Raw genomic sequence first — 13,626 nt, 5'->3', positions numbered from 1 at the left:
CAAATGCATCGTGTCTGTATGCATCCATTCATGCATTAGGAAGTCTTCCTGTGGGGAGAGAGGAGAATGGGCAGGAGGGGCTGAGAAAGGAGGCAGCGGGAGCTGAAGGAAGCTGGGCCAGCGGATGACGAGTGGGACAGAGAGCAGAGCAGAAAGCGTGTGACGGGAGCCCTGCAGGCAGGAGAGGGGCCTGGGCTCTGCCGACTGTGGACGGGCCACGCTCCTGGGGAGACTGGCTCTGGCACTCCCCCGTGTAGTGCTGGGGGGAGGTGAGCAGAGCGGTGGCCTGACACAGAGTGCCAGCATCCCCAGCCTTTGGCCAGAAGAGGAAGAGCAGAAGGCGAGAGGCAGCTCGCTGGGCTCGGCAGCAGCCCCTGCCTGTGATTCTCTGGTAGCCGGGCTCCCCTTCCCCTGGCGGCAGCTTCCCTCACCCCTTACGCCCAGCCAAGGCCCCTGCTAAGGCCTGCAAGTACAGCCTGGCTCCACAGCCTCCTGGGCATGGAACTCGGGAGAATGCCCAGCCTCTGTGAGCCTGTTTGCCTCACCTGCGACCAGGGTGACAATCTCACCAGCATGGTGTGCTGGGGTCATGCAGTGCGATATCTTACATAGTGCCAACCACAGGTCAGGTCGAAAGCAGAGCACAAGCCTCAGACGGTGAGCGCACCGACAAGTGGATGGAACACTGAGTCAATATCCTGTAATATTAGTCCCGAGGCTTCAGCTGGGTATCTGTTTCTGTTTGTTTTATTGGTGTGCTGTCGCTGCTTGTTTTTAGCAACAAGCCACAGACACCAACTCTTTAAAAACTGCTAGCTTCTCACTTCTAATTCTCCGCCACCAGTTTTATGTAATGTGTCCATTTGCCTGACAGGAATGGTGAGGTCTGGTCCCTTTGCACTGATGCGTCCCTTGCACTCTGCATTCTCCCCACTGACTGTGCTCAGGGTCTGGTCTGCAGGCACCCTCAGGATCTTTCCTCACATACCTGGACACCCTCCAGTCTGAGTTTGCCCAGGTCATAGCCACCAGGGGCAGGTTTTCTGAATCCTGACTCAGGATGTATTATCAGGGTTGGATGCTGAGGCAGTCCCAAGACTGGGTGGGGCTCAAGTTGCAGCACACCTGACACTCACTCTATACTATACCCTCTTCTGAGAACTGAGAACACATGAGTGGGCCACTGCGACCCTACCCTCCAGGGACCAGGGGCTGAAGGTACCGGAGTAGCGACAACACAGTAGTATGCATGACCCCCTGATGACCTGCAGAGCTCAGAGGAGGCATCAGACTCGGAAGAACAGGGGAGGCATCTCAGAGGAGGTGACCCTACAAGGACACAGACAAGAAGTTGGTTGGCATCTTCTTGTCTAAACCACACATTTGCAAGCTCCTCCAGAGCAAGGCTTTTGTCTTGCACCTCTGTGTGTCTCCCAGCAACACATCCAGTGCAGCACAGTGCAAATTTTATAAAGACAAAAACAAAAGGGCAGAAAGGGCAGAAAGGGAGGAAGTCAGGCAAGCCACAGCTGGGCAGGGTGTCATCGAGGTATAGCAGAGAAAATAGGTTAATGGAGCCATAGTTCTGGGTTCTTATTTGTCCTTAAATGTCCTTGCTGCGTGGCCTTGCCAAACACTTCACTTCTTTGAGCATCTGTTTCCTCATCCATAAAATGGAGGTAATAATAAGAGTAGTGATAATATAATAATAAAAGTGGTACTGATAATAATAAGAGTAGTAGTACATAAGGTTGTCATCAACCTGAAAAGTGGATATAAAGGCATTTTTCACACGTACTAGGATTATTCATGTTATAACTGATGTGTTGAGATGTAGCTTACCAAAAAATACTGCCTGCATTCCCCAAGAGGCGAAGAGATGGCCCCCGAGGTCACTGTAGAGAGCCAGAGGCAGCCCATGGGTTCTGACATTGAATTGGCTACTCTTAGAACAGCTCCTCCCAGAGAAGGCAATGGCAGCCCACGCCAGCACTCTTGCCTGGCAAATCCCACGGATGGAGGAGCCTGGTAGGCTGCAGTCCGTGGGGTCGCTAGGAGTCGGACGCGACTGAGCGACTTCACTTTCCCTTTTCACTCTCATGCGCTGGAGAAGGAAATGGCAGCCCACTCCAGTGTCCTTGCCTGGAGGATCCCGGGGACGGGGGGCCTGGTGGGCTGCCGTCTCTGGGGTCACAGGGTCGGGCCCGACGGGGGCGGCTCAGCAGCAGCAGCAGCACAGTCCCTCCAGGTTTACCCAGCCACTTTCCCAGGAGGAGAAGCCAGGAGAGGGGAGACCAGGTCTGCCTCAACCAATTGTCAAAATCCAGCTAATTAGGCAGGAAACTAAGGACCCAGGATGAAGGAAAGAGATCCGAACAGGAAGAGAATAAAATGATCATTCATTGAGAACTAGAGCGCTCCAGGAACTTACACTTCGGGCTATCTCAAGACTGTGTCTCAGTTAATTGATGAGGAATCAAGAGCTCAGAGAGGTGAAGAGAATTCCCAAGGTCATGAAGCTAAGAGGTGACAGGGACATGACCTGAGTTGCCAGGTGAATCTAGTCCCAAAGTACAGGTGTTCCCTAGAATACCTCTCCTCAGCTTAGCACAGCTTCCAAATGCAAGACTCAAGTTTCTTCTCTCAGGTGAACCTGGGGACAAACAGCTCCTTTCACAGCAAAAAAAAATCAGCTTCAGAAGAAACTCCAGCTCCCAGGACCAAGAAAGAAGGCAGGGCTTCTCTCTGCATGCTCCCATCTTCTCAAAGAAGCCTGATGAACATTCTCACGAGTCTGTGACCCTTGGCAATGACTGCAAGAGCCTTCATGTTAAAAAAAAAAAAATTCCAGGCGATTCTTTCAATCTTTCTCCATTCCTCTCTCCCTCCCTGCTCTCTCCTCTCATTCTCTCTCAAGGTACAATTGCTATGAGCTGATCTCCCCAGCTCAGATTTGAGCTGTGAAGTCACAAGCTGTTCCACCTCCTCGAAGGTACTGGGAATAAGGGTCAGATGCATCTTTGTCATCCCCATGGTTACTTCTGCCGTGGGTGATATCCTGGAGGGGGCGCCTGGCCATTGTTTATCAGCCTCATGCTCTCTGAAATGAACTGGGAATTTTCTGACTTCAAGCTCCAGTTGCCTAGCCTCAATTTCCATCCTGAGCTCCAGACTAGTTACATCCAAGGGTGGCCAGACTGCCTCCTCCCCCAACCACCTCTCCCATGGTGCCCGCACGCCCTCCACTCAACGTGTTCCCCACTGTCCAGTCCCCCATCTCCTATCCAGTCAGCCAAGCCAAGCACCCAGAAGCTCCTGATGGAGCCCCTGATTCTCCAACCAGGAACAAGCCCTGCTAGTTCACCTCTGTAACAGCCCACCTGGATGCCTGAGTGCCCCTGCACCTGACGCTCAGACCCTCAGCCTCCTCTCAGTCACCACCAGCCTCCTCCTTACACTGCGGCATCAACCATCACCCCAGTAGAAACATCCTCCACGCAGCCCAGGCAAAGCTCCCATTAAGGAAGTGAAAAGCTGGTCAAATGGATGCTCGCAGCTTTACAAAAGCAAACAAATTTGCTCCATTCCTTCCATTTTGTTCCAAGTGGCAGGGCCCTCCCCCCACACCAGTGCTGACAAAGGACTGACCCCGAATCCCAGCACCCTTTTTTCCCACCCCCAGGACCAAATGAGTCAAGTTGTGGGGGGCTAGGGGACGGGCTTCCATAGACCCTGATCCCTGATGAACTACTCATTTTTTCCTGGCTGACTCATTTCTGTTCTAACCCATAGTTACCTATGGCAGGCTGCGTGGATGAACAGACAGTCCCGGCCACTTGCTAGTGGGGGAGCAGGTTGCATTGCTGCTCTGAGCTAAAGATCCTCTTGAAAAAAAAAATGGGATTATATCAGCCTCTCAGGGACCCATGGGCCTCATGATATGGTATGATGTTTACCATACGATAAAACAGCCACATCACCAGAAGTTGCCAACAAAGAGGAAACAAAAACGAAACAACGTGGTCCCAATGCCACTGCTGATGACACAGCCACAGATGACACTGAGACATTTCTTTCCTCTATATACTTGTGGTTTTTTCATAATTCCAATCATAGAAAACATACAATTTTAATCTCTGCTTTTTTCACACAACCTCCTCTATAATAAGAATCTGCCCAAATTATCACGTCTTCATAACCATCATTTTAAATGATTGCTAAATAAGGATTAATTCCATCAAAAACTGTAACACTCTATTTGGTAAAATGAGCAAAATTTTTAAATGCTTCTAATTTTTTTCTGATTATTGTAATAAGTCATGCTCTTGTAGAATTGGGAATGTAAAAGAAAGAAGAAAATATCTCACGAGCCCATATTTCAGAGTAAACTACTCGCCCCTCAAAAGTGGTTCTTAAAAAACTGCTGAACTACTCCATCCTACGCATGTGGTCTTACATATGGAATCATGAGGAAGTTGCTGAAAACCTAGCATTGTTTCCAATGCTTTGAGTTGACAAATAACACTGCAATAAACACCTGTGCTCGTGAATCTGGACGTATTTCTGATGATCTCTGCTGCTAGGAGGACAGGCCAGCATTCTCCCTGGCCTGGTCCCCCCACACTGTGTACCAGGACACTCCCACCCTCCCCTCATGGCTGCTGCTGGCTCTTGCAGGTAGGTACCTGCACGCAGTTCAGGCCAGGTCCAAGCTCACTGGGCCCACGCTGTGTGCCAGACACTAAAGCCACAGTCAGAAATAAAAGCAATCCTTGCCCTCTAAGAGGGGGTCAACACCCAGGGAAGTCCAACGTGCTGGGGGATGTACACAGAGGTGCCATGCTCCCTCCCAGGCTCACACACCCAGCTGCTCTAATACAGATTCAGCAGGGAGAAAGACAAGGACAGGAGCAGACCAGCAATCATACCCGCATACATACTCCAATCCCCAGACAAGCAACCAAGGACTGTTTTCACGTCCAAAGCCCCTGAGCCACAGTTGACACGAAATAGCTGCTATTAGTCATGTACTTCATCTGCTTTGCATGTATTCTGTACGTCACCCTCACAGTAACCTTCTGGTATCTCCCTTTGATAAGTGAAGTTTACAGACTTGCTTGTACTTCCCAAGTGGCTCAGTGCTAAAGATTATTCACCCGCCGATGCAGGAGACGTGGATTTGATCCCGGGGTCAGGAAGATCTCCTGGAGAAGGAAATGGCTACCCACTCCAGCATTCTTGCCTGGGAAATTCCATGGACAGAGGAACTTGGTGGGCTACAGTCTATGGGGCTGGAAAGAGTCAGGCATGACTTAGCAACTAAACAACAACAACTGCCTTGCTTGTGGCCACATGGCTGGTATGAGGCAGAAACCAGAGCTCAAGCCCAGCCAGACTGCTCCAGCATCCTTCTACAGAACCACTTATTCTACTGCCTCCATAGCAGATTTTGCCTCCAAAACATTTTTCAGGTCTCTAATCCATTCACCATCCTTCTCAAAGCCACTACCGGTGTTTGAACATGGACAAATGCAGTAGCCCAGCAGTCTCCGCATGTTCCCTCTTGCCCACTACACTCTGTTAGTCAAGTAAAAGCCAGTCTGCTTTTTCCAAAAACCAACTGTAATCATGTCCTTCCTTTACCTGAAGTCCTTCTAGGGTATCTTCATAAAAACCCAAATTCCTCCTTACAGCGTATGAGGCCTAGGATTCTCTGCCCTCTGCCTATTTCTCCTGCCTCCTCTCTGCCTGCTCCCCACACCTCTCCCAGAGCCCAGATTCACTGCCCTTATGCCTATTCAGTGTTGGATCCAACTCCCCTCCAGCCTCAGGGCCCTAAGTCCTAAGTGACTTCCCCATGGTACTTTCCTGAGGTGCCTCCGTACATCTTTGCAGAGCAGGTCTCATGGCTCCTTTATGCAATTCATCACAGTGATATATACTCCTCAGTTCTCCTAGTGACCCCTCCACCAAGAAACAGAAACTCAATCATCTAGTTTTCACCACTAAGTCAACTTTTCTCTCCCTTCGTCATTTTTGTACTCGTTGCAATCAGCCACTGTCTACAATTTATGTTTCTTTACACATTTCCATCACATTTCCTGGAGACTGTGATGGAAAGGCAGAGAGACAGGGACCGGAAGTAAAAGAAGAAATGAGACACATTTAACAGTTATCAAATTGTCTGAACATTTCGGGGCAAGAGAAAGGCCAATTCATCCTCAAGAGGCGGAGTTTTGTTATTTGACTAGACTCAGTGACTCATGTGCAGTCTTCCTGTTACACCATCACGACACTGACCGTAAATTCGGCGATTTTCGGCACCCGGAACTTCCCTTTGTTCTTCTGTTCAGGCTGATATTCTGTTCTTGTCTTCACGATCACCTAAAATGATCAACCAGTGTTAGCATACATAAATACTTGGAAGAGTTTTCTCTTCCTTTTTTTTTTTAGTAACTAGAATTTACTATATATTGCATAAAGATCAGAAAACACACACTTCCTCAAACACACACAAGAAAATTAAAAATTCAAATCATCCATAATATTTTCCCATTCCATCAGAGACAACCATAGGTCACAATTCTGGTCACACCTTTTCAGATGTTTTTACATGCATATATATGTATTATATTGTATTTATGAGCATATTCAAAAGCAGAGACATTACTTTGCCAACAAAGGTCCATCTAGTCAAGGCTATGGTTTTTCCAGTGGTCATGTATGGATGTGAGAGTTGGACTCTCAAGAAAGCTAAACACCGAAGAATTGATGCTTTTGAACTGTGGTGTTGGAAAAGACTCTTGAGGGTCCTTTGGACTACAAGGAGATCCAACCAGTCCATTCTAAAGGATATCAGTCCTGAGTGTTCTTTGGAAGGAATCATGCTAAAGCTGAAACTCCAGTACTTTGGCCACCTCATGTGAAGAGTTGACTCATTGGAAAAGACTCTGATGCTGGGAGGGATTGGGGACAGGAGGAGAAGGGGACGACAGAGGATGAGATGGCTGGATGGCATCACCGACTCGATGGACGTGAGTTTGAATGACTCCAGGAGATGGTAATGGACAGGGAGGCCTGGAGTGCTGCAATTCATGGGGTTGCAAAGAGTCAGACACGACTGAGTGACTGAACGGAACTGAACTGAACTGATTAGCTATTTATACAAATATATTTTTGTGAAATGGACTGGCACTTCATTTTATCACACAACACTACACTAACATTTTTTCCCATGTAGACAAATGTATGATTTTAGTTTGCCTTTTGATGTCCCTTTATGTTTCATTGTATGTGTTACTACAGTTACTCTAACCATTACTGACCGTTGAACATGTAGGGTGTTTCCACAGTTTGGATGATCTAAGCAAGTTATGATGAACATCTTGTAGCTAAACTTTTGCACATATACTTAATTCCAGTTTAATTTGGAGACTTCCACGAAGCAAAATATAAAGGTCTATTGAATCTATTGTACCATCTTATTTTTCTGAAGTCTGAATATTTTGCAGAGGTGGCTAATATCTTTTCAAGATAAGCTGTCAACCTGCCAAGACATTTATGGAACTTCATCCCACAGTGTAGGCAAAGTGGAAGGAAAAAAGGAACTTGACAGATAATCAATAACTATTGCTGAGTGCCACGATGTCATGGGGAACACAGGAGCTGTCTGAGCCTTGAGGTCTCACCTGGAAAGTAAGGACAATGATCGTAATCATAACCCCTATTTAACAAGATTGTTTTGAGAGTTAAATGAGATGATAACGGGCAAAATTTTTGGAATAGTTTATTATGTGCCAGGGCTAGATCAAGCTCTCCATATACCTTATCCACAAACCACTACTATTTCCATTCTCCTGAAAGGGAAACTGAAGCAGAGGACTGCCAAGTCACACTTGGTATCCAAGGTAACACAGCTCAAAGGAAGCAATCTGCTAACTATCATCAGTCTTCCCATTAGAGCTTAAACTAACTGAATTTTCACTGAAAACTTTCACCCCAAGTTTTCCTAGAAATGACAGTCAAGTGTATGGACTCCTGCAAGAATTCTATGAAGAATGCTCTTTAGGGTCTCTGAGGCATACTGTGGACAAAATACAGCTCACAAAGGAAGGGGCAGGGGAGGAACTTCCATGATTGAACATCTCCTGTGTGGCACTTAAATATGTTGGTTAGGGAGGATCTGGGTCCCAGCCCATGGAAAACACCACTCCCTCCCTGACACACAGAATTCATTTGCAGATGTAAATTCTGGTGCTGTGCTCCCCCTCTCTCAATTCTGCTCCTCCAAACAACAAAAAGTGATCCCTGGCTTCCTTAAACTAAGAAATGATACAGTCAAACAAGGGTGAGGGGTTTGGGGCGAAAATGGGGTTAGGGAATGTTCAATTTTTTTCCATCTCCTGCTCTAAAGAAGAAGAAAACAGAAGCCTCCTTGCCACAAGTAAAAAAATATCCCTCATGCTTTGCATATGTACTGTATGGCAGACACTGAGCACTTGACAGGCACTCTCTCACTTAATTCTGTGTTGTGGGGCAAATACTGACATTGTCAATATTGTAGGGAGATGAAAGATTGCACAATGTGTTTGAATCCCAACTCTAGCGCTGAGCGTTCTGTGTCTTAGTTTTCTCATCCATTAAACGGGAAATAACCATAACTACCTGGTTGAATTTTTAGGAGGCTTATATGAGTCAATGTAAGTCAAGCACTCCCATCGTTTATCCAATAATAAATGTTTTTTGAAACACTGCCTCTGAGTGCTGCCAAATGTTTTTCCAGTAGATGTCTGAAGCAGATGTAGCTTGGGCCTGGCTTGCACATGTCAACCTGTATCCAGCCCTTACAGAACAACACAAGGATTTCTCAAGAATGATGCTCTTCAAGCATGGTCTAAAAAGGGAAGCTTTCAAGGATGAATACAGTTTTCCTGAGAGAACAAGCCAAGACATTTTATGCAAAGTGAACCACATGGTTTAAGAAACTAAAGTGTGAAGCAGCATGTAGCCTCGGTGTTTGGATGCTTTGGTGTCACACGAGCTTCAATGTATAAGTAAGAATTGAGAGCTGATATAACTACAAGAGCAAACGCAAAAGCACAACTCATAGGCTGTGCTGTGTGCTTAGTCGCTCAGTCGTGTCCGACCCTTGGCAACCCTGGGACTGCAGCCCAGCAGGCTCCTCTGTCCATGGGGATTCTCCAGGCAAGAACACTGGAGTGGGTCACCATGCCCTCCTCCAGAGGATCTTCCCAACCCAGGGATTGAACCTAGGTCTCCTACATGCAGGCAGATTCTTTACCATCTGAGCCACCAGGGAAGCCCAGGAATACTGGAATGGGTAGCCTATCCTTCCCCAAGTGACTAAGCACAGCACATCACATCCCTTTTCCTGGGGATCTTCCTAATCCAGGAATCAAACTGGGGTCTCCTGCATTGCAGGTGGATTCTTTGCCAGCTGAGCTACCAGGGAAACCCTCTAGAGATGGCTGTGTGGCCTCCACAGGCTAGCTGTTTCTATTAGAAACTCACAATATTCTAGGAAGGGCCAAATGAAATATGCTGGTGTTTTGTGAACTTAAAAGATGTTCTACAAAATGTAATCATTAAAAATTGTTGGGATAGTACTAGATCAACTGGCAGGTTATGAAATGTATAGAATATTTAGATGTCTGATCATTTTTTAAAATATTTACAAACTGGGAATTATAATTTCTTCTCCCAATTCTTCATGTTATATGTGTGTACATGCCTGATGTGTGCATGTATATATAAACATATTATAATACAGCTCAGCATCTATTTCTAAGCTTAGTAAATTTCCTGGTCAGTGTGCTATGTAACCCATAAAACTTGGGGCAATAACTGCCTTTGCCTTTTATGCTAGACAGCATTCTAAGATAGTCCCCAAACTTCCCAGCCTATGCCCACCCCCATATAATCTCCTTCCTCAACAGTGTGGACAGGACCCATGAATATGATGGCACAGTCACTCCCACGAGTATGCTATGCTATCTAAAACTCCATCAGAGCAGACTGGAGGGAGATGCTCCTTCTGGCCTTCAAGTAAGTCAACATGTTGGAGAGGGCTATGCAGCCAATGCCTGAGGGTGGACTCTGGGAGCTGAAAATGACCCGGGCCAATAGTAAGGTCATGCAGGAAAATGGCACTTCAGTCCTACAACCACAAGAACTCAATTCTGCCAATAACTGGCATGAGCTTGGAAAAGGACCCCAAGCATCAGGTAAAATGCAGCCCAGCTGAAACCTTGACTTCAGAACTGTGAGACCCTCCTGAGCAGACAACCCACCCAAATTGTGACTGGACTTCTGACCTATGAAAACCTGTGAGGTTTTTGACCTGTGAGGTGATAAATTTGTGTTGTTTTGAGGTACTAAAGCTTTGGTAACTGGTTACATAAAAACAGAAAAACCAAAATTCCTCCCCACATTGTCAAATCCATCTCAACCATCTCGTAACTAGACTTGTTCATTTCTAGATCCTTAGCCATGAGACTCATCTCAAGCATCACACATCAAACGTCAAGAAGCATTTGCTACTTGGTCTTTTCCTCTGCCCTTCTATTTTATAGACATCTTTCTCAAAACATCTCAAAGAGTTCTGGACCATTTATATCATTCAATTTAATTTAAAAGACCTCACGCAGCAGTCAACGTGTTGAGACAGGGACAAAGCTAAACAAATATTACTGCTGAAATGAGACAATGAATAACCATTACAGGCATATCATTCTGCTATAAATGCCATAATAAATATTTTGTGGTTGTTTCTCTAGTATCCATTCCCTTCTTCAATCAAAAGCCCCCAATCCTCTTTTCAAGAGCCCTGTCCTATGTAACAGCCATGTGGTTTGGTGGAACTGTTGCCTTCCTTGAGGACAAGGATGGTCCCTAATTAAGTTAGGCCAATCAGAACATACTGTTCTATTGATCACAAAATTTGATTGACTCAGAGAGGCACATGTTATCCAATTTGGATCAAAGCATATGAGGCGGTTGGGAACATGGAGCCGACAGAGTCTATTCAGCGGGGTTCCAGACCGAGCAATGGAGCAGGTAAATGAGCTCAATGAGAAAGGCAACAAGGCCCTGAGTGCTGGCAACATTGACGATGCGTTACAGTGCTACTCTGAAGCCATTAAGTTAGACCCCCAGAACCATGTGCTCTACAGCAATCGCAGAGCTGCCTATGCCAAGAAAGGAGACCACCAGAAGGCTTATGAGGACGGCTGCAAAACCGTTGACCTAAAGCCTGACTGGGGCAAGGACTATTCATGAAAAGCAGTGGCTCTTGAATTCTTAAACTGATTTGAAGAAGCCAAGCAAACCTATGAGGAGGGTGTAAAACAAGAAGCAAACAATCCTCAGTTCAAAGAAGGTTTACAGAGTATGGAGGCCCGGTTGGCAGAAAGGAAATTCATGAACCCTTTCAACATGCCTAATCTGTACCAGAAGTTGGAGAGTGATCCCAGGACCAAGACTCTGCCCGCAGATCCTACCTACCGGGAACTGATTGAGCAGCTGCGGAACAAGCCTTCCAACCTGGGCACGAAACTGCAAGATCCCTGGATCATGACTACTCTTAGCATCCTGCTCGGAGTTGATCTGGGCAGTATGGATGAAGAGGAGGAAGTTGCAACACCTCCGCCACCACCTCCTCCCAAAAAGGAGACAAAACCAGAGCCAATGGAAGAAGATCTTCCAGAGAATAAGAAGCAGGGGCTGAAAGGAAAAGAGTTGGGGAATGAAGCCTATAAGAAGAAGGACTTTGACACAGCCTTGAAGCACTATGACAGAGCCAAGGACCTGGATCTCACCAATATGACTTACATAACCAACCAAGCAGCCGTGTACTTCGAAAAGGGTGACTATGGCCAACGCAGGGAGCTTTGTGAGAAGGCCATTGAAGGGGGCTGAGAAAACCAAGAAGACTACTGACAGATTGCCAAAGCTTATGCACAAACTGGCAACTCTTATTTCAAAGAAGAAAAGTACAAGGATGCCATCCATTTCTATAACAAGTCTCTGGCAGAGCACCGAACCCCAAATGTGCTCAAGAAATGCCAACAGGCAGAGAAAATCTTGAAGGAGCAAGAGCGGCTGGCCTACATAAATCCTGACCTGGCCCTGGAGGAGAAGAACAAAGGCAATGAGTGTTTTCAGAAAGAGGACTACCCCCAGGCCATGAAGCTCTACATGGAAGCCATCAAACAGAACCCCAGAGATGCCAAACTGTATAGCAACCAAGCTGCCTGCTACACCAAGCTCCTGGAGTTCCAGCTGGTGCTCAAGGACTGTGAGGAGTGCATCCAGCTGGAGCCAACCTTCATCAAGGGTTATACCCGGAAAGCAGCCGCACTGCAGGTGATGAAGGCCTACTTGAAAGCCATGGATGTCTACCAGAAAGCACTCGACCTGGACTCAACTGTAAGGAGGCCGCAGATGGTCACCAGCGCTGCATGATGGCCCAGTACAACTGACACGGCAGCCCCGAAGATGTGAAGCAGCGGGCCATGGCCGACCAGAGGCGCAGCAAATAATGAGTGACCCGGCCATGCGGCTCATCCTGGAGCAGATGCAGAAGGACACAAGCGCTCAGCAAACACTTAAAGAATCCTGTGACAGCACAGAAGATCCAGAAGCTGATGGATGTGAGTCTGATAGCCAGCCGGTGATGACTTGCTCATCAACCCCTTCCCTTCGCCCTCATGTGGAAAGAGGAGCAGGGACCACGGCACGCAGCACGGAGCAGAAGGAAGACCAGGGGAGACAAGCGAACAGCGTATCTTTATGTTTCTACAGACCTAGATGGAAGATTCAGAAACTTATACTTGCAAATTCGTGCAGCTGCTGCCTCTGGGCCCTCCCAGCACACGCATGGTCCTTCCCCTGCCCCCCAGTCACTGTCTCAGCTGCTCTCCCATGGTTGGTTATTTTTTATTTGGGGCAGTGGGCTTGTATGGGGAGGGGAGAGTGTTCTTCCCAACCTCAGGTTCCAACTGTCTTCATTCACATTGTTAACTTCACGTCCTCTTCTCCGATAAAACAAGCCAGTCAGGCGTAGTTATTAAAAAAAAAAAAAGTATATGAGGCAATACTGACCGGGAACTTGGGGGAAGAAGCCTCCTTGCTCTTTCCTCTGGATTGTATAGTGAGGACCTCATTCTGAAACAGCTGATGCATTTGTTGCTACTATGAGGAGGAGCCAGGATGAGGTCAAAGGCAGCATATAAAAGAGGACAGAGTCAAGAGGAGCCCGGAGAAATGGAAGTGAGCCCTGATGACATCCTGCCCTCTGGATCATACCTTGCCTGAAACCACACCCACACTGAACCCTGCAGTCATGGGGCAGGGGTAGAGGAGTCAAATCTTACTCTTTGGGCCTTAATCCAATTTATGCTGGGTTTTCTGATATTTGGTGTGAAAAGCTTTGTATCTGATACAAGTGTGTTCCAAGAACACGAACTGAAAAGCTATTAGAATTTAGTAAGATGGCCAAGTACTAAAATCATAACAAAAGCAATAGATTTTCTTGGCACCAGCAAAAAAAAAAAAAAAAAATTCACCTCAGAATATGATGGATCCACCCAAAGATACATACAAAAC

The 13,626-nt window shown here is 46.8% G+C and overlaps 1 protein-coding gene and 1 pseudogene across 1 annotated transcript in view; one reads left to right on the top strand and one right to left on the bottom strand.

Moving 5' to 3' along the window:
- LOC102181163 (neuron-specific protein family member 2) overlaps positions 1-13,626 on the bottom strand; it is a 72,262-nt gene that overhangs the window by 45,842 nt on the left and 12,794 nt on the right. The window contains exon 3 of the mRNA XM_018065786.1: positions 6,301-6,384. Coding sequence (XP_017921275.1) covers positions 6,301-6,384 — 84 coding nt within the window. The remainder of the gene's footprint in view (positions 1-6,300; positions 6,385-13,626) is intronic.
- Positions 11,068-12,695, top strand: LOC102176729 (annotated as a pseudogene).

The sequence above is a fragment of the Capra hircus genome, chromosome 20 (genome assembly GCF_001704415.2).
Source record: "Capra hircus breed San Clemente chromosome 20, ASM170441v1, whole genome shotgun sequence".
In the NCBI taxonomy this organism is placed as follows: domain Eukaryota; kingdom Metazoa; phylum Chordata; class Mammalia; order Artiodactyla; family Bovidae; genus Capra; species Capra hircus.
The sequence above is the reverse complement of the archived record's forward strand: the minus strand, read 5'-3'. Positions and strand labels throughout refer to the sequence as shown.